General features: G+C 45.7%; 1 protein-coding gene across 1 annotated transcript in view; it reads right to left on the bottom strand.

Annotated features, from left to right (window-relative positions):
* Window positions 1–20,184, bottom strand: part of ank1a (ankyrin 1, erythrocytic a) — a 113,250-nt gene that overhangs the window by 25,080 nt on the left and 67,986 nt on the right. Inside the window, exons 5-26 of the mRNA XM_037097145.1 lie at window positions 10,631–10,732; window positions 7,937–8,035; window positions 6,572–6,670; window positions 6,193–6,291; window positions 5,817–6,002; window positions 5,604–5,702; window positions 5,417–5,515; window positions 5,213–5,311; window positions 4,533–4,730; window positions 4,327–4,425; window positions 4,124–4,222; window positions 3,912–4,010; window positions 3,422–3,619; window positions 3,231–3,329; window positions 3,043–3,141; window positions 2,753–2,950; window positions 2,578–2,676; window positions 1,764–1,862; window positions 910–1,008; window positions 724–816; window positions 553–625; window positions 380–400 (exon numbers count right to left, since the gene is read on the bottom strand). Coding sequence (XP_036953040.1) covers window positions 380–400; window positions 553–625; window positions 724–816; window positions 910–1,008; window positions 1,764–1,862; window positions 2,578–2,676; window positions 2,753–2,950; window positions 3,043–3,141; window positions 3,231–3,329; window positions 3,422–3,619; window positions 3,912–4,010; window positions 4,124–4,222; window positions 4,327–4,425; window positions 4,533–4,730; window positions 5,213–5,311; window positions 5,417–5,515; window positions 5,604–5,702; window positions 5,817–6,002; window positions 6,193–6,291; window positions 6,572–6,670; window positions 7,937–8,035; window positions 10,631–10,732 — 2,455 coding nt within the window. The remainder of the gene's footprint in view (window positions 1–379; window positions 401–552; window positions 626–723; window positions 817–909; window positions 1,009–1,763; window positions 1,863–2,577; window positions 2,677–2,752; window positions 2,951–3,042; window positions 3,142–3,230; window positions 3,330–3,421; window positions 3,620–3,911; window positions 4,011–4,123; window positions 4,223–4,326; window positions 4,426–4,532; window positions 4,731–5,212; window positions 5,312–5,416; window positions 5,516–5,603; window positions 5,703–5,816; window positions 6,003–6,192; window positions 6,292–6,571; window positions 6,671–7,936; window positions 8,036–10,630; window positions 10,733–20,184) is intronic.

The following is a 20,184-nucleotide window of genomic DNA, read 5'->3' as shown; positions in this document are numbered from 1 at the left end:
CTCCACTATGAACTGCACAAGCTCACGGAGCAGGTCTGAACCAAACATGTGCTCTATTTGATTTAACATTAGTGACATTAGCTGCTTTATATGGCTATGAAAAAAAAACAAGACTGCTGTCAGAACATGGAGGTAAAAGGGACACCTGGAGAGTTAGAGAATGAGGGTGTTATTGACATGGGTGCTATGGGTGCATGCCAATGAGAAACCAGAGCCACCATCACAGTGAGCACCACTTCAGTGGGAGAGAGAGAGAAAGGAGGGAGAGAGGAGGGAGAGAGGGAGATAAAGATGGAGCAAGTGAGCTTGAAATGGAGCCACACACACTTTAAAACAACGACCTATGAATGCCGCACAAAGAAAGGAAAGACATTCATACCTAATGTTAGCTGTGCAATTCCTAAAAAAGGGCAAAAGGCAAAAAAAGGAATTGGAAAAAAAAATGAATATCTTACGAAACTGATTCAACATCATAAAATCAGCCTTGAGAAGAGGAAGTAATACTGGTCGACTGTTTCCTGAGTGATGAGTTTAATGACTGCGGTGCTCTACCTTCATCCTCAGACACGTCGAGGATCTCGTCCACTGTTTCTGGGAAACTCATGCGATGTTTCTCCGTGGTCGTCTGCAGGGCAAAGTGTGAAGTATGAAGTGTTACAAATACAACGTCAGGTTTAAACTATTTAATCAGCATGTCCATGTGATTATTTCTAAACATCTCACCATGGACACCGTCTCCTCAGTGACGAGCTTCAGGACGTCGATCACAGAGATGTAGCCCAACCTCTTCGCGATGGCGAGGGCCGAGGTGCCATTCTGTCAGACAGAGAGCAGCAGAGGGATCAGATCTGTCATGACCAAACTTTACGGATCATTTTAGAGGAAGACACGAGGACGGTTCACGCTCACTGTTGTTGTCTCGTTGGGCTGAGCGCCGTGCTTCAGCAGCAGCGTCACGATGTCTGTGTGTCCCTGCTGGGCAGCCTGGTGCAGAGGAGTGTAGCCGAGCTGCAGGAGAGACAAACACCTCGATGTTAAATCTATTAAAGCTAAGATACATCCAGATAACATCTTTTCTCTAAATGATCGAGCGCAGCTGGTCCAAGTTGTGACAAACACCAGTTTATTTAATTAAAAAGGAAGTTAACAGTTCCTTCAAATTAACGGACGACTGTAATCTGAGTTTATCTGAAATGTAAAATCTGAAATTAGCAGATCAGCAGAAAATTCATATGCAACAATTTGAATAATCTGTCAAAACTTAAACAACATTTTAAATATCCACTGGCTCCAGCAAACTGGCTCAAATAGTTTCTGTTTTTTTCTGTGTTTAATGGTGATAAATTTAATATTTCTGACAAAGAGAGAAATGTGAACTTGAGATAGAAATTTGTATGGTTTTCTGATAATTTCATAGATTGAAGTAATCTGTCAATACTCAGTAATTAAATAATAATGAGTTGTAGCCTGTGTTGTATAAATACTTGAGTAAAGATAAAGATTTCCTACAGAAATATGATTTTGGTTAACGAGAAAGTCGCTCACACCAATGGCACTTAAGTAAAAGTCTTAAAGTATGTCAGTTAAAGTAAATTACAGCATATTATCACATCTTATATCCAGAATCTGTGTTTTTTTTCTACTTTGGCACTGATGCAGTAGTTAGATTCATATCATCCGTACTCGTACTCCGTGTAACAGTGTGACTCATGCCTTTGCTGACTTTGCTGCAGTTCCACCTCAGACCAGAAGGAGGCACTCACCCTCGTCTTGCTGTTGACGTTGGCCTGTTGCTGCAGGAGGAACTTCACCATCTTGATGTTGCCATAGTGACACGCCACATGGAGAGGGGTGTATCCCATCTGACGGCGAGCGAGAGAGAGAGAGAAACATAGTGAGACGTCTGAAACGCAAAATTACTTTACAACTCGAGTGTCTTAACGACCTTTTAATTTGAATACTTTATGTAGATTTGGTCCTATTCGGAGAATTGAATGGTTCATGAATATTACATAAACTGATGGTTCGGATCCACACAGTAGAATCACTTTGAGAGCAGAGCAGTGATAAAAATTTGCATTCGGGCTGCGATTTAGGAGTAAACAATAGAGAAATAACAATAATAACACTTCGAGGTTTTAATGATTCCAGTAAAAGAGCCTCAAAACAAACAATACCACCTAAAATGGTCTAATCTTGTTCAGTGTTCATTGCTGAGGATTTGGTTTGCGGTGTTGTTGTTATATAATCTGCACATAAATTAAGATTTACTAACTTTTATCTACATTAATCTGATAAAACTTCATTTCAAACACTGCTGTAGATCTTCTCTGAGCTCTGGAAGTCTGAGCGATGTGAAGCCCTCCAGTACACTGACGGTAACACGACCCTCTGCTGTGAGATCACCAGGCTATTTATGCCACATCACATCGACACAGTGGACGGCTCAAGTAGCTTCTGCACTTAAAGAAGTGTTTGATAACCCTCCAGGAGTTCAAGGTGAAGCTCTCTCTCAACCCGAGCAGTTTAAATTGTTGGTTTTTTTTTGTCTGACATAAGAGATGTGAGAGGTCTTACCCGTGTGGCGGCGTAGACCGAGGCCCCTTGCTTCACCAAGATGTCTGCGATACCAACATGTCCTTCCTGCGCCACCAGATGCAGTGGAGTCAGTCCACTCTGCGGGGAACACCGGATTCAAAAGGTCAGAAACATTGAAAACACAAAACAAATCAGGACCATGTTACAGACGGACCTTGTTTCCGAGGTTGACGTTGGCCTGTTTGGAGATGAGCAGGGACACCATGTCGGGCCTTCCTTCCTGCGACGCCAGGTGGAGAGGTGTGACTCCCTGCAGTGACTCAGCATTGGCTGAAGCTCCGTACTGCAGCAGGCTGTTAGCCACCTCCACCTGGTTCTGCTTGGATGCTATGTGGAGGGCAGTGTAGCCGTTCTGGAGCACAGACACGAGTTATAGTTAGAGGAAAATATGAATGACACGGGGCCTCTCAGCGTGAATCATGCGTGCGTCTCGTCTTTATTCACCCTGGCTGCGCTGTGCGGCGACCCGCCCTTGCTGACAAGCAAGTTAACAACATCTAGGTTGTTGTGATGGACAGCGACGTGCAGCGGAGTCAGACCATTCTGCAAACACAGAATCACAAGTTGTGGATCAAACAAAGCTCAGATTATCTTTCAACTTCATACTCTCAGGCTCTTTGTGTTTTTCTTACCTTCCCAGCAGCGTTGGGGTTAGCGCCTCGCTCCAACAACAGCTCTGCTACATCCACCTTCCCGTACTTTGACGCCACGTGGAGCGGAGTGAAGCCTTTCTGCAGAGCAGATGCACAACATCTATTTAGGCCGACAGCTTCTAGACAAACTCGCAGCTCTGTGCAGTGACGGGTACACTGGCAGGCTTTACCTTGGTCATCTTGGTCTGCTGAGCCTCCATGTCTAGCAGGATACGCACAGTTTGTACATGACCTTCCCGGGCAGCGATGTGTAGGGGTGTGTGTCCTGCTGTGGTGGTGGAGTTGGGGTTGGCTTTTTGCTCCAGCAGCAGCTTGACTAGCTCCTTGTGGCCCATCCGGGCGGCACAATGCAGAGGGGTTTGGTCATCCTGGCCAGGGAGGAGAGAATAATCAGGAAATGTTGAGGCGCTGCCGGTGACTTCATCGTCTTGTTTTAATTTCTCACTATGATCTGCACTTGATACATGAAGAGTAAAACGAGCCTGCGGTGTGTAGGAGTAAAATTAAAATTACACGGATACCCCTGTTTTCTCTTAACGCCAGCTTTCTAAATGAACACTTGAATGCGTTACAAAAAGACACTTTAAGGGCGTTTAATCTGTGGCTAATATGATGACTCTTTCACGGATACGCCGATCGTGTAGCGTGTGAAATTCCTACCTTGGCCTTGGCATCCACCGGCGCCGAATTCTGCAGCAAAAACTCCGCCACCTCATAGTGTCCTGCCCGAGATGCCATATGGAGAGGAGTCTCCACTTTCTGCTCACGTGGAGGAGGACAAAACAATCAGATTCATCGCAGTGACAACAACAACAACAACAACATCGTCAGTGGTTCAGAGGGGAGCTGGTGATCTTCAGGAGGACGCTCACCACATTGGAGGCGCTGGGGGACGCTCCTTTCTGCAGCAGGATTTTCACAATGTTGAGATGACCCATAAATGACGCCACATGCAGGGGTGTCAGACCGGACTGTTCAGAAGCAAAAGAGGAACATCACAAACGCGTGTAAATCAAATTCGCTACAATGATGAGCTGTTATTGCGAAGCCTTTTTTTTTTTTCCTGTTCTCTCACCTCAGTCACAGCTTCTAGTGATGCCGAGTGTTTCAGCAGGAGATCCATCACACGCATGTGGTTCTTTTTACAAGCAATGTGCAAAGGAGTGAAGCCATTCTGTAAAAAACAACAACAACAACGACGACGAGACGATTATCATCACTGCAAAGACTAAAAGCACAACACTGTGTGTGTGTGTTCACGTCAGTGTGTCTGTCACGGACCAGTGCCCGAGAGTTGGGTTTGGCTCCTTTGTCCAGCAGCACTTTGGCCATGCGGTGGTGGCCGCAGTGTGCCGCCACATGCAGAGGGGTGAGGTGGTCCAACGTGATGTCATCAATCTCTGCGTTGTACTGCAGAAGCTGTTTGACGCAGTCCATGTGGTCCCCCTGTGCTGCCATGTGGATTGGAGACAGGCCATTCTGCAAAATAACAAAAACAAAACAAGAACACGTGTTGGATTCTCTCATCCTTTGCAAAAACAGGAAGCAAACTGTCGGAGCGAGAAGCAGCAGCACGAGGAGAACACTCGGTCTGTTTTATTCACTTCAAGGGGCTCTATGTCAAAATGTGTTTTGTGCATCACTTAATTTGTTTTAATCGCTTTTTTTATTGGCCATATCTGAACGGATTGTAACCTGACGTGAAAAATGAAACCTTCCCAGTCTCTCACGGTTGCCAAGACAAGGCTGTGGATGATTTATTTAAGTTGTCTGACGCTGCTGGACTGTGGATTTCTTTGTGAAGGACTTGATTTGATGTTTAGTGACAGTCCAAAGGATGGGACTTCACCCACGTCCTCCAGTGTCTCTTTCTGCTAAAATAAAAGTTCAGCTGATTTGAAATCTTTCCCGAACCAGACAGTGTTCATTTTAAAGAGTAATCTTCTATGTAGCTGGATTACCTTGGTCTTTGCCTGGATGGGGGCTCCATGGTCCAGCAGGATCTCTATAATCCTGACATGACCGTTTCTGGCTGCGCAGTGCAGAGGAGTCAGCTCATCCTGCAGGGCGAGGATTGTTACTGATTTAGTTAATGATGCATCACGTTAGAAAGAGTAAAGGGAATTAAAGATTTAGTGAAGGGGCATGAAAGATGTCTGCTGCACCTTGGTCTTGGCATCGATCTGAGCCCCTCTGTCCAGCAGGAGCCGGACCATGATCACATTCCCCCGTCTGGATGCGATGTGCAGAGGAGTGATGCCATTCTGCAGAGAGAAACAGATGCACTCAGACGGGCAGACAGCAAGGACTTTCAGAGATGAGACCTCGGAAACAGCATTAGTTATTCTGTACCTTTGGGGTGAAGTTGACATTGGCTCCTCTGTTGAGCAGCAGCTGAGCTACGTTCAAGTTTTCATAGTGTGCAGCAATGTGGAGGGGCGTGAATCCAGTCTGCCGGGACACATCAGGGTGAGTTCATGTCACGCTCATTAGCTTTTCGCTTTAGAAACAAGGACACTAAACGCAGTTGTCTTTACCGGCTGTATACAGGTACAGTCATGTTACCTTGCTGAGTACATCAGGATTGGGGTCGTTCTGCAGAAGCACTGCGGCTGTGCGTGTGTCGTCGTTGCGTGCTGCAATGTGCAGCGCAGGGAGGCGGACCTTTCCCTTGGTGCCGTAGTTGATGAGCAAGGCGACGACATTCTCGTGTCCCTGCTGAAGAGCGACGGCGAGAGGAGTGAATCCGTCCTGCAGCGCACAAGAAGAGAGTCAGACGACCGGTTCGACTCGGCAGGGGGTAAAACATTAGAAAGATGCGAGAAGAGAGGCTCATGAGAACGAAACACAATGGAAACACAGCGATCAGCAAGGATGGGATCTGTGGGGGGAGGAATTTAGGGGCTTTCGTCTTTGAAAACGTCTCTCAGTTCTTCAGTACCTCAGTTGGAATGCTCTGATTGGCTCCGTTCTCCAGAAGAAACTTCACAACCTCTAGATGGTTTTCTTGTGCAGCCATGTAGAGTGGAGTGAAACCCTTCTGTCTCAGGAAGACGCACAAACACACACACGCACGCACGCACACACGCACAGCAGCGGCAGAGGAGACACAAGCCACAGAGAGAAGGGAAGACAAGTCACGGATGCACAAGGATGTACACAGAGAGGAAACATCAACACACAGAAATATAGGAACAGAGACACGTGTTAACAGATGGAACTGCAGTAGAAACAACGGCTTCACAATAAAGTTCACATAGTTTTGTTTTGTTTTTTTTTCCGTCCTGGATCGCCGCGGCGAGAGCAGCGCCGAGTCTCACCTGGGACTGAGCGTTGACATTGGCCCCGTAGTTAACCAGCTCCGTGACCACCTGCTCCTGCCCCGCCAGGGCCGCGATGTGCAGCGCCGTGTTCCCTTTCTGTTTAAACACAGACACACCAGAACCAGAGCACACAGTCACACGGATAATTATAGAGAAAACATCCCCGACAGCCTTTTACTTTTGACGTCACGCCCTTTTATTTATTCTCGTTGGGACTTGTTGGGGGTTGTAGTTGGTCTGACGTAGAGCCGAGCTGCTCCAAACGTCTCTTCTTTGGTCTTTTTATGTCACGTCTGGCACACTTTCCACTCAGCACCTGCCCTTTTTGGTTCGGATGAGCGTGTACACTCCTATTTTTACAGGGACTTCTGGGGCTCGCCTTCTGTATTTACTATATGCTGTTTATTTTTTTTTTTACTGCGGCCGTGTCCTGTTTGTCTCTTGTATAAATAACAATATACAAAGTGATACCTAGCCAGGGTAAAAACATGACTTTTTCATTTAAAGACACAGTTTAATGAGGTAAAAATTGAGGAACGGCTCACGATTTGGGGAAATACACTAATTTGCTTTCTTGTGGATGATTACATAAATTTAGATTGCGTGAGAGTGGCATCCAGCAGTGAGGTTGTAGATTGCAATCGAATGCAAACTCCTTTTTCTTTTCCCATGATGGCCACCTTAAACACCCTCACTTTGTAGAACCAGATTCTGTGTCTCAATTCAGGGTCTGCATCCTTCGAAGGACCCGGCCTTTGAGGTTTTCGAAGGCGAGTCCTTCAGAGAGACCTTGTTAACTCCACCAGCCGTTGTTAAACAGGACAGTCTAGCTTTTGGAGCATTTCCTGGTTGATTTCATGATTTCTGGCGCCCAGGCCCGCGAAAGTGACGACCTACGCCATGCGATGTCGCCATTTTCTCTCTTTCTTTCTTCTTTTTCTGGTGTGCAAAGAATCTTGGGATATCTGAGGCCACGAAGGATAGTAGTGATGCATCCTCCAAAAAGTGGGAAAAGAAGGCTGCATTTGTAGGAGCCTTTGAATTGGGACAGCCTTCGCATGGCGCATGGTTTGTCCCTTCTGGGCTACTGTAGAAACAACAGGGCTGACTGTGTTAGAGGGCTCAAGTCTCATTCTAAGGTAACGAAAACGAGTTTCGGTTGAGTTTCAGCTGATGATACACTAATAAAAACACAACTACAGGTGTTGTATTCTGTTTCCCTTCTAAATCCTACACACTGGACCTTTAATCCGTGTATAAACCAGCACATTATAGTTTTACAGCGTCTATATGTGGGACTATATCTTGGCGGGGCTACTGACCGATCCGTGACCTTCTGAGGAGTAAAGATTGACGTTTTACCTTCGTGGTGGTCTCCAGAACGATTCCATTGTGGAGCAGCTCCAGCACCATTTTGACGTGGCCTTCTTTCGAGGCCAGATGAAGCCCGTTCAGCCCATTCTGAGTGAGAGAGCAGAGTAGACCTCATACTGAAGGGTCCTCAACACACCACCAACTCCAATGAGTCTTAATATGAGAGAAATTACCACACATATACACACACAGTCACATGTAGGCCATGCCGACTAAAAACTTGTTTTTGATTACGGTGACTCACGAACCGAAGCAGGCAGATACTTACACTGGACACCACGCATGCAGTACTGTCAGAGTGGTCATTAGCAAAAACAATGTCTACAGGGATGAAATCAAGGAGGGAACATTTTCATTTGATTAATGATGGTGAGAGGAGGTGTAGGAGGAGGAGAAAGAGGAGGAGGAGGAGGAGGAGGACGGGAGGGGGATGGCAGGCCGCTGGTCTCGTGGCTGGGAAGAATACGAGCCGTGTGGGATAGGTCTGACCTCACACAGCCTTCCTTCAGCCGCACAGGACATGTGAGGTTGGACCTTTCCCACACCACTGATATTATTCCTCTGAGTGGGGAGACCACAGCACACCATCACTCTACTGCAGACAGAGGAGAGAGGGGAGGGGAGGGGAGGGGAGGGGAGGGGAGGCAAGAGAGGAGGGAGGGGGAGAGCAAGAAATAAAAGAAAAAAATAAATTAAAAAAATCTGGAGATGAGTTAGAAAACAGTCCACGAACAGGAGGAGAGAGGAGAGCGGAGCAGCGGTTAGGAGCCGAAGAGGAAGGAAAACACAACGAGGGGAGGGCAGGAGTGAGCCTGGTGTCCTGGTGTCCACTCAGACAAGGAAACACACCTGCCACAGTCAAGCCTCCCATCAGACTGTACATACATACATACATACATTCATACAGAATCAGGACCGATGCTGCAATCCATTGAACTCTGGGAAAAAAAAAAAAGACCCTCTGGAGGTGCGTTGGTACAGCCTCCCAGGTCGAAAACCTCAAGTCTATGTTCAGTTGATTCGTTCTGGATGAAAGTCTTTGCGAGCCTGTTGTAGGAGCTTACTGCTGCTTTTCTCTTTTTAAGAGTCCTAATCTGTTAAATCAGCTGCTGCTGTTCACAGATCTGCCTTTATAAAACATCAGTTTGCTGTGGGCGTCGACCAAACGCACTGGGACACATTTAAAATACCGACTCGGGAAATTTCGACTTCCCACTTGCAATGGATTGCAGCCACACGACCAAAAACAACAGTACTCTCATCGCTGTAGTTTAAGCGACAATCCACAACTGTTCAAATAAACTGTAGAGATTAACCTGCGTTCATTAGAAATAGAAGACGCTTTAAATTAAAGTATCAGTGCAAAAATAAAGCCAGTATGTGTCAAATTGTAGATTTCCTAATTTTGCTGCCATCCGATGGTCACAGAGAAACTGTGTTTGAGGAAAACAACACAATACTGTGATTGCACCAAATTTCCTGGTGGAATATTTGATTTTTCTTGGAGCAAGAAAACAAACAAACCTTGCAGATCATCACTTAAACTCACATTTAACACCAAAACAGTGAAAAACAACAAGTTCAGTATCATCAATGAAATGAAACAAAAGCCAAACACTGTGTTATCAGACTGTATTTCTGTATGTAATCTAGATTTTGCTCCATGAGGTGTCTCCCTCCATCAGTCGTGAGGCCGCTGTACGGTGTCACCGCACATGAATGACCGTGTTGTTACGAGGGGGCCTAAAAAATAAGCCTCATAGAAACCCTGACAGCAGCATTACCAGCAATAATTACAAAATGTTGAGGAGGTGAATGGAAGGGAAAGCATGACTAAGTTAGATTAATGAGCCAGAGGAATCTCTGTCTCACACACACACACACACACAAACACACACCGAGCTTCAGTAGCCCGAGGGCAGCGGTCCGAGCCCACTAACGCTTCCTCTTCCTGGACACTCTGGGAGCAGGCGTCAGAGTAAAGGAGGCAGGATGGAGGAGACGAGGCGAAGGAGGAACCCCCTGCCCCATTTATCGCCTCCCCCCCCGGAGACCCCAGAGACTCTACCTGCCACCTCCAGCCTCTGATTAACAGTCTACCTGAGCATGCACACACACAGGACAGTGCATGGCCGAGTGCACAGGCGGACGGATGGGCACAGAACAGCACAGTGAGTCCGACACATCATGCACACTGACACTCAAAAAAAAACAAAAAACATTTGTACAGAAATAATAATAATACAACAAACGGTGATACACATGATCTGTGGAGACTGCAGGATAGACATGTGAGCGCTGCCCTCTCCGTTCACACAGTGCTGTTCTTGTTTCTGAACGAGAGGAGGGCTGTCCGTCCACCTCCTCAAGTTTAATTCAGTAAGTTAAAAAGCAGACAGGAAGAGAGACGACCGAATCCCTGGCAGGACTCGTCTGTGGGCCATCGGCGGCACATGAAGACTCATAAATACTCAAATACTTCTGTTTCTCTTCCTGCCAAGCTCAACAACGCAGCACAATCCAAGATTGGCTTTTTTTTTTTTTTTTTTTTTGCAGATAAGCACAATTTCCTGGCCAAAGACTGGTATAAATAAAAATCACTGGCTCGCGGTGGGATGAGCCCGCCAGCCGGAAGCTATAACTTTGACCAATTCAATCACGGGGAATGCGCAGCTCTCTCACCTGATTGGCTGTATTTATATCGATGCCATTCTTGATGTGATCCAGGGCCTTGTCCAGGTTGCCAGATCGGGCCGCTCGGAGAAAACTGTTGCCAGCATCTGCCTGCAAGCGGAAAAGAGAGAGGGTGTGGAAAGAGGAGGGGAGGAGGGAATAAGGGGGATAAGAGAAAGTGAAAGGCACATAAAGTAGAGGAGTGGAGAGGGAAAATGGAGAGGGAGACAGAGCTTGGTTAATATCTCTTCAGAGGCATTTAAAGGACCGAAACCATTCAGGAGTAAATCCATCAGTTTTCCTCTCATGTCTCACTCCGCCCGTCAGATTTTTTTTCTTGGACGGCGCAGTTTGAAAATGTGTGCAAGCAGACAAACTCCCAAATAACTCCCAAACAAAAGTGCATCCGCCGCTCTGTGCTCAGGTGATAAAACCCAGCGTGATGAAACCGGCAGCGTCAGACTGTCGGCTCTTTGTCTGGACTCTGAGTTTATATGTGTGCGAATGAAAGAGAGAGAGAGAAAGGGAGACACAAGGTGGATGGAGAAAGAATAGAGAGAGAGAGGGAGAGAGTTTGGCGAGTTCTGGCTCACGGGCCGGCACATGGCACGTCTAGTGTTTTTGTCTGTGTTTTGTTTGTGTCTGAGGGCTTCGTGCCTCTCTTAGGCAGGCAGGGGTGCTGCTGAAACAGGATCACTCATGCGGCACGAGGGGAAGAGCGAGGGAGAGGAGAGGAGAGGAGAGGAGAGGAGAGGAGGAGGAGGAGGAGGAGGAGGAGAAGCAGGAGTGGCCGAGGGAGAAACCACGGGGAGAATCTCGACTGCGGCAAACCCAGCACTTTTTTCCCTTTTTTTTCCCCATTTCATTTACATAATCTCCTCTCTCCGTCCCCTCCCTCCCGTCCGACCAGCTATCTCAACATGCTGGTCAGGAAAAACAATCAGCCGTCCATTCATTTTGTGCAGCGGATAAATTCATTTATAAAACCTCACAAGGAAAAAAAAACCCCAAAACACCGAACAAGCCTGCTTTTTTTTCTCCCAACATCATAACACACTGCTTTAAGCTGTGTTGTCCATTGTTGTGACAGGGTTGTTGGTCCTCTTTTCATAAAGAGGGAGAGAAAGGATCCACATGCCTGAAGTAGAGGCATAGCAACAAATGACACAACACACCCTCAGCATGACACCAATGGCACAGCACTGTGCAAAGAGAGAGCTCACTTTAAAAAAGAAAAAAAAAAGTTTAAAAGGAAAAGCTTCCAGCTGATCGAAGCAGCAGAACATTCGCTCTCTGTGATTCCTCGTATCTGGCGTGGAGATGAAATTTATACAAGGGCAAAGTTTGGACTTATCAGATGAACTTCACACAGCGTGCAGCTTCCTGTGCCGAGAAGTAATAAATCCCCGAGCTGCTTCTTCTTCTTCTTCTTCTTCTTCTTCTTCTTCTTCTTCTTCTTCTTCTTCTTCTTCTTCACTGACTCATGCGGAGCGCCACTCCTCGCCTCTGAGCGCTGTCACTCTCATAAGATGTTTTTTTGTTTTTAGCTTCCAGACTAAGACAACTACACTGCAGCACAAAGCCTCTGAGTCACACACTCACACATGCTGACAGGAAAAAAAAAAAAAAAACACTGTTAGACGTTCCCACACACACACACACACACACACACACACACACACACACACACACACACACACACACACACACACACACACAAAAGAAGAATAAAAACAGTGTACATGTTGTTCTGTAATGCATCAAACTGGAGCTACGAGTCAGCTGTATGATATTTTGATAATTAAGATACAGAAGGCAGTAAAAAAGTCCCTCGACTGCTCTCTCTCTCTGCTCCAGAGTCTCAGCTAACAGTTGTATTTACTCACAGTTGCCAAGATGTGTTGGTGAGCCGTGTTCTCCCTCTCCATTAGACTCTCTCACTCGCTCACTTTCAAACTCACAAACCTCCCTCCTCTACACCGCTGCAGAGCAACAGACTGACCCCAGGACACCTCCCACACACACACACACACACACACACACACACACACCTGTCAGAGTTACGATCAGTGCACAGAGAAACAGCGCAGTTTCCACAAATGAATCTCTGTGAACGTACACAGACGGACGTGTTGTGTACGTTGGAGGCACGCATTAAAAAATAAGAGGCGATAAGAGTTACGCAAGACTTGTACACGCTGCAGTCGGGCTGTGTGTACAAACCGACGGCAAGTATGCTGCGTTGTGAACAGGTTACATGCGGTGGTGTTACATAATGAAAGAAAAACAAAAAAAATAGCATTTAGTCTGCTGCTCTGCATCTTTCTGCCCTCGTTTGGCGTCTGTAACATCGTTCAAGTAACCTTCCAACTATTTCACAACATGTTACATCCAGTGACTGAATGTAACTGAGTACATTTACTGCTACTTCATACTTAACTTAACTGCGTTTTCGAGGCAAATACTGTATTTTAACTCCACTAAAATGATTTGATAACTTTAGTTACTTTGCTGATTTCATGCTGCGTCACAGTCAAAGTAGAACAATTTCATGTTAATGTATCTTATCTTTGATTTAATGAGAAAAATCTTGAATATCAGCTCCAATTTCATTTTACTTCTACTTGATACTTAAGTTCATTTAATATCTGATACTTTACTTTTACTCAAGTACTATTTTATGAGTCACTTAACACGATATTGTTAAATTTATAGTATAACTGGGTGGTTTTAACAACAGTGGTTCACAGTGGAATAAAACCACAGCTGAAAACATCTCCTCTCTCACTTTGAGGTGTTGTACTTATATTCTTATTCTTATACTTTCTGTAGCGTGAAATGTTTGCGGAGGCTGTCATGGTGATACGAGAAAAATCCCTCGGTTGAAGCAGGAGCAAATACAGCTGATGCGAGGACACACACAGACACACAACCTGACACAATATACACGATCCCACAGCAAATGGTGGCATGGTAACACCACGGTGAACCCTGACTGAGGCCCCTCTGCTGGACTCACTTCACTGCCCCCCCAAAGAAACAAGCCTGTTGAAGTTTACAACACCGCAGAGACTCTCACACTACAGACTGCTTCAAGATGTCGCTGGTTACAGCAAATTCACTTTCTTGTTTGCCAGTCCTGTGTTTTTATTTTTTTTTTTTTTAAAAATTCTTAACTTGTTTCTGTTTCTATCTGTTTACGTCAAGAAGTGAGCGTGTGGCGTGGTGAGATAAGGATGCAGGGGAACCGCACCCATCCACGCACCGCCCGACACAAACAGGTGCAGTGCACATGTCACAGGCTAAAAATGTTCTGTGGTGGTTCCTCTGCTACATCTCGCCGGACTTTAGATGAATGTGTGTCCCCCTGATTGTCCCTGTAGAGAGCAGACAAGCTTTTGGGGTCTTCGGGGAGGGGAAAAAAAAAAAAAAAAGAGCCTGCACATTAATCATTCTGTCTGCAACAGAAACAGACAATAAACCTGCTCAGCTGCTCCGCGGTTAACGTTAACAATATCAGCACACGCTGTCGTGCAATGTGCGTGCAAATGTCCTCCGGCAGAGACGGTGCCAGGCTCCTTATAATGAAGCTCCAAATTACCAAGTCAAATTATTCCCCTATCTCATCACAGAAAATCCTCTGCCCTGAACTCCCCTCTCCTCCTCTTTATCTCGCCTTCTCTCTCTCCTCCATCCCTCGCTTCTTCTTCTTCTTCTTACATTTCTCTCTCTCAGTCTCTGTCTCTCTTTCTCCCCACCATGCTTTGCCTCCTCTGCCGGGCGCTGCAGCAGACAGAATGACATCACCACCCTCGCTGGTGGACTGCAGCATTCGAAAACTCAATGTATACGTACTGTATGTGCGTGTGTGCGTGAGCGTGCCTGAGATCAGCATCCAGGTCACGGAGATCCTCTGCAACGGACGACTCAAAGGATCATCACTTGCAAAAGAGATCGATTGTGTGCGTGTGCGTGTGTGTGTGTGTGTGAGCGGGGAAGAAACAGGCATCGTGAAGCATGAATGGGAAGATACGAGGGCAGAAAGTCGACTCTCACCGTCTTTAAACTGTTTGTGAGCTCGTTTTTAAAGACCGTGTTTCGCTGCTGTGCGTCTGCAGAGGGACTGAAAATGTCTGTAATAACTTCATGACACAGTCTATCTCTACATCTGAAATGAGTCTGGGCACAAACTGTTCCCCCTTCTGTCTCTTTGCACTGGCTGTTGCAGGATTACCTACAGATACTGCGCTGCAATCACAGAAACCTCTCTGACATCAGCTTCTGTCGCTCTAATGTGGAAAACAACCTGCCGTTTAGCATTTAGCTGAGAATATTTACCTGTTACGTCAAGCAGAAGTTGGGCTCCAACCCTTCTTTTTTAACTTGTGACCCCTAAAATGAAGCTATGTGAATTTAAATCCATAAGTTGGAGCCTTGATGTGAATGTGAACAATTTCCCCTCACAGTTGAAGATGTGACAGTATGAAGAATCTCTTTAGAGAAGAGTTCCAATATAAATTAATCAGAATTACAAGATATAAATACATATAGTTGTTCTTTTTAAATCAATATGATTATCTCCAGACAGCCGCTTTCGGTATGTCGCGTCCTTCCAAACAGTCTAGACAGGTTAGTCTTACATCAGAACAGGTCTCAGTGCTACAAACGAGGGAGCCGAGACTGTTTTGCTAATGAAATCGAGACACAAATCCTGGAGCTCTTCCACTGAATGTCAATGTGAGAAATCTCTCTGCCAAAGATCCAGGATGATTTTACCGTAATACGGAGCCATTATCTGCTTCGGAGAATCTCTGAGTTTCTGTTCAGATTAACATAAAAATTCACAAGAAACACACGCAGTCTCTCTCTCTAACACACACACAAACACACACACACACACACACAAGCAACATGAATCTGCAGACACAGCACCAGGTGCAATCATAAATATTTTAGGAGCCACTACAGCTATTTGTACACCCAGCAGAAAGGTGAAAATAAGGTGCCGACGTATGTTCAGCGTGTCTCCAGTCCTGCTTCACTTGCAGTAACTCCCTGAACTTTAAACAAAACATAAATTGTGTTATTTTCTCCCTGCTGAACTCAGTATCTCGATGTGTTTAAACCAACAGTGTGATTGGACGGTTTGTGTACACCGACTGAGCAGCGGATATGGAAATCACTGCAGAGTGCTTAAACAGCCATTTCATCACCCCTTTTCTGCTGACTTGCATTTGTTCTGGAGATTGATTTTTTCTTTTTTCTCTCCCCCCCCCACTCTCTCTGTCCTTTTTCTTTCCTGGGCCTCCATCCTCTTGCCTTCATCTCTCAGGCTGCTTGAGGAGGCTGAGCGGGCAGCGGGGCTGTTTCCGGCTCCACAGATGTAGTAAGTGTGGAGTCGGTCTGACTGAGGCCCGTGGGAGCGTTCAGCCATAGACACATTTACAGGAAGCGAGCGAGCGAGTGAAGGCACCAGGATGGAGCTGTTACATTCCCCCACTCAACACCATCCGTCTGTCCGTATGTAAATCTGACTGTCTGTCCACTCCGAGGCGAAGCGTCTTGTCCCATCTTTGGTATTTACTTTCTCACACTCCCTGCCTCCCCCTCCCGGCCTTTCACTGTTTGTCCCTGCCGTCCTCGCGGATTGTCTCTTTATATCTGGCCCTGCTGTAGCCTCCGCGCCTGAAGATGAGATTGTCATGGTTATTGTGATCTTTTGTGGGGGTGACAAAGAGGGTGAAACCCAGAGGGAGGAGATGAAGTATGGATGCTACGCAGGGTAGGACCTCGATATGGTAAACATCCTGTGAGTCACAGTAATTATACAGAGTACGACTGTTTGGAGGGACCAAAAGAATATAAAATATATATGAATATAAGTAACTTAGTCCAAAGTTTAAAACTGTAAAACTGGACATTTAATCTTTATATAAACATAAGAAATACGTTGCAGATACACTATAATCTGTATCATTAAGAAAAGATGTATAAACATTTTATTTAAGTACATTCAAGTAAAGTTTTGAGGTACTTTGCGGAGTGTTTTTTTGTTTCAGACTTGTTTGATACTGTTCTGCAGCCTTTCAGAGTTAAATATTGTACATTAACTACATGTAGAATTTACTTAATAATTTAATATCTTTACTTTTACTCAAGTGTAACTTGACTGTTTGTATAATAACTCTGACAGAGAACTTTCTGCATGAGTACAACTGATACTTTAAGTAATTCAAGTAAAATACTTTCGTATTTTTAATGCACAACTTTTACTTGTGACCGAGTACTTTTGCGCTGTTGTACTGCTACTTTTACTGAAGTAAACAATGCAAATGCTTCTTATGTCCACTGTTTGTTTTAAGATGATCGTACTGATTTTTTGTTGGTACGACTTCACACTTTCTTTATTCGACCGCGATAGCGATAAGTAACTTTTTAATTTGACCTGTAAAACATGTGATGAGTTTATAAAACCTGTTTTGCTTCAACAGTTTATAAAAGAAGTCAAAAATAGCTCCGTGTTGATCGATTCTCAGCTACACGAGGATGTTTCTGGCCGTTGAAACTGACCATCGGCCAGTTTTCTGCGTTTGGCTCGCTGGCGTGTTTACTTTCACATTTCTCTTATCTCTGGAAGGAACTAAATGATGCAACGATGAAACGCTGCGAGAACCTCTGACTCCAGTTCGTCCTCAGACAGATTAACTATAACAAGGCACATTTCCACAAACCTACAGTCAAACTTCTCGTACTTCCTCAGGTAAACGGTGTTTTGGTGTCGGGGGCCTTGTGAGCCCCGTGTTTCCTCCGCTGGCTCAGTCGATTAAACAGTCTGTCGTCTCACACTGAAAGGATCTCATTAATCGACCCGCTAATCAGTTTACTGACCTCTAGTTTACTTACCACAGCTAATCCTGGTTGACATCCTACAATCTGAACATCAAATAGAGGACCGAATGGAGTCAAAAACAAGATTAAGGAGGAAAAACAGAGGACGATACACACCCACATGTATACGCACTTCACACTAATCTTGGACGCACATGCATCACGACTCTCAGAGATACTCCCTCCCGTGTCGCCGGGGTCGGAGGGGTTTGATCAGGACGGGTTATGTCTGGGTCTCTGACCTCATCAGCAAGTTGTATTCACGCTGTATTTCACATTCAAAGCAGGGCCGATGTTTACATCTCCACGACCTGCATCTCTTTCTTTCTCTTTTTTCTTTGAAGAGGGCTGAAAACAAAAACAAGCCATGAAAGCGAAAGTCTTCAGAAAGAGTTAATATGGACGGACAGAGAGCGAGAAATGCTACTTAGCAAGCAGAGAGCGACTGCAAAAGAGGCGTGTGGTGAATATTAAGACAAAACAAAAAAAAAAAAAAAAGAGCTTCAATGAAATGAACAAAGAGTAAATACAAACACGTCAATGTTCAGAGAAAAAAAGTCCAGATGAAAGACTTTCACCGTCTGATGTGAAAGGATAAAGACGTTTGGCAGGTGCAACCGAGGATTTTTACAAAACAGAGCAAAACACTGCAACAAAAAAACAAAACAAAAAGAGAGAGACAGCGGTAAAAAAAGAAGCAAACAGGTAGAGCGAGATAATACGAGGAGACAGGAGAGAGTGACAGCCGAGGAGAGGAGGTGAGAGAGGAGGAGAAGGGGAAGGTGAGGAGGAGACGGACAGCGGCAGAGATGTTGGTACTCACTCCAAAAGTGACGGTCTTGACTGGCATGCCTGTTGGCCCTGCACTCTCTCTTCCTCTACGTTTTCTGTTTTCTCTCAAACACACAGCTGTCTTTTTCCTGTTGCCCCCTGCAAGTGCCGCGGTACAGGGCAGGCAGACCCCCGTCCAACGTAAACACGGACGCCCAGACACACACACTCACACTCACACACACACACTTGAGTAAGCATGGTGGGTGGAGAGACTGTGGAGGGTGGGGGTTGAGGGGACGGGGGGCCCGGGGGGGTTTATCTCTGGAGGAATGCCGTCTGTATCTAAAGACACACATTTCACACACACAGCCAAAAACACACCACACAGCCTCACCGCCGGGCTCCTGCCTGCGTCCACCATCGTTTCTAGATCATTTCTTTCTCTCCAACTCAATTTAGCCTCACTCTCGCTTTTTCTTTCTTTTTTTTTTATTTCTCCTCCTTCATTTCCAACTTGTTCTCACCCTTCCTTCCTATCCTCCATCACAGTCTGTGTTCTGCTCTCCACCTCATCTATCCTCTCCACCTTTTCAGGTTTTGTTGCGCCCCAACGCTCCGTGTCAGCCTGACTTTATCCCTCCTTTCTCCTGTCCCGTCTTCCCCGCACGTCACGCCCATCTCCGTGTCTCCTGTATGTTTTCTGACAGCCAGACAATCATTTCTTTTCTTTTTTTTCTTTTCTTTCCACGGACCAGGCCGTACCAGAATAGCGTAGAGTTACTGTGGAGAATGGGTGTTTTTTTTGTTTTTTTTTTCCGGAGTGGGTCTGTTTCAGTCTGTGAGGTGACTTACAGTGACAAAGCGCCTGGCGGGGGGGTTTGCTGCCACCGCCCCGTGACAATGGGCCAGACACACGGGGGTGGGGGGGAGCGCGGAGGGGCCAGCCTCTCAAAAGGCCCTGCCTCTTTTAATAAAGCGTCCGTCATTCCTTGCTTGAAAAGGCCTCCTTTTCTCTACCTCTCCCCTCCTCTCTCCCTCTCCTGGCTAAATGCTGGGAAAAGCACATCGCTGCCAAAACCATGCAGAGAGATAAATGCTTGTAGGAGAGGGGAAGGAGGGGGCAATGTAGAAAGAAGGCTACGCACCACTCAGTGCCACTGGACCGTGACCTGGGCAAAAACATCACGTGGGATTCCTCCCCAGTCCACAGTATTAAGTTTGGACAGTGATGGGAGCTCTGCTGCCAAAGAATGTGGGGCAGGGGACCGCGGACACTAACATCCATGAAGACATGACAAATTATCCCGTGGTTTTCCAACGAAGATGGACTGCAACCCTTCCTTTCTGAAATAAACCTCCGCTGGCTCGGCCTGCAGAGAATAACTCAGAACGATAACTTATCAGCTCCTGATTGATAAATCCTCCTCACGGTGTGGCAGAATCAACTGAGTGATGACGGAGGGTTTCTGGAGGTGTTAACAGAGTGACACAGACTTGAACTGTCAATAGACAAGTTCTCTGCTTCAGCGTATCATTATGAAGTACATCAGTGTTTATATTGTAAACTTCAGTATCCCTGCACAGTTTTGTCTGTCACCCAGGAAAAGGAAGGTTAACTTTGCTGTGCTGTGTTGTTATTTATTATTTGTGAAAAATGGAGACAATCCAGTTGTTCTTGCAACAGTGGCTTCAACACTAAACTGACTGAATGTGTTTTTGCTCATTATTACTTGACTATTATTGGGTGCACCAGTGCAACCAGTGTGAAAGTCTGGAGCAGTTAAACTTCTGAAATGAAAAATTATTTAAGTTATTAAGTTCTGAAACCTTAAAAACTAAACTTGGCATCAGTAATGTTATTTTGACCTCAGTTATTCGGGTGAGACGAGGAACAATAATAA

The sequence above is a fragment of the Acanthopagrus latus genome, chromosome 5, assembly GCF_904848185.1.
Source record: "Acanthopagrus latus isolate v.2019 chromosome 5, fAcaLat1.1, whole genome shotgun sequence".
In the NCBI taxonomy this organism is placed as follows: domain Eukaryota; kingdom Metazoa; phylum Chordata; class Actinopteri; order Spariformes; family Sparidae; genus Acanthopagrus; species Acanthopagrus latus.
Note: the sequence above shows the minus strand (reverse complement) of the source record. Positions and strands in the feature narration are given on the sequence as shown.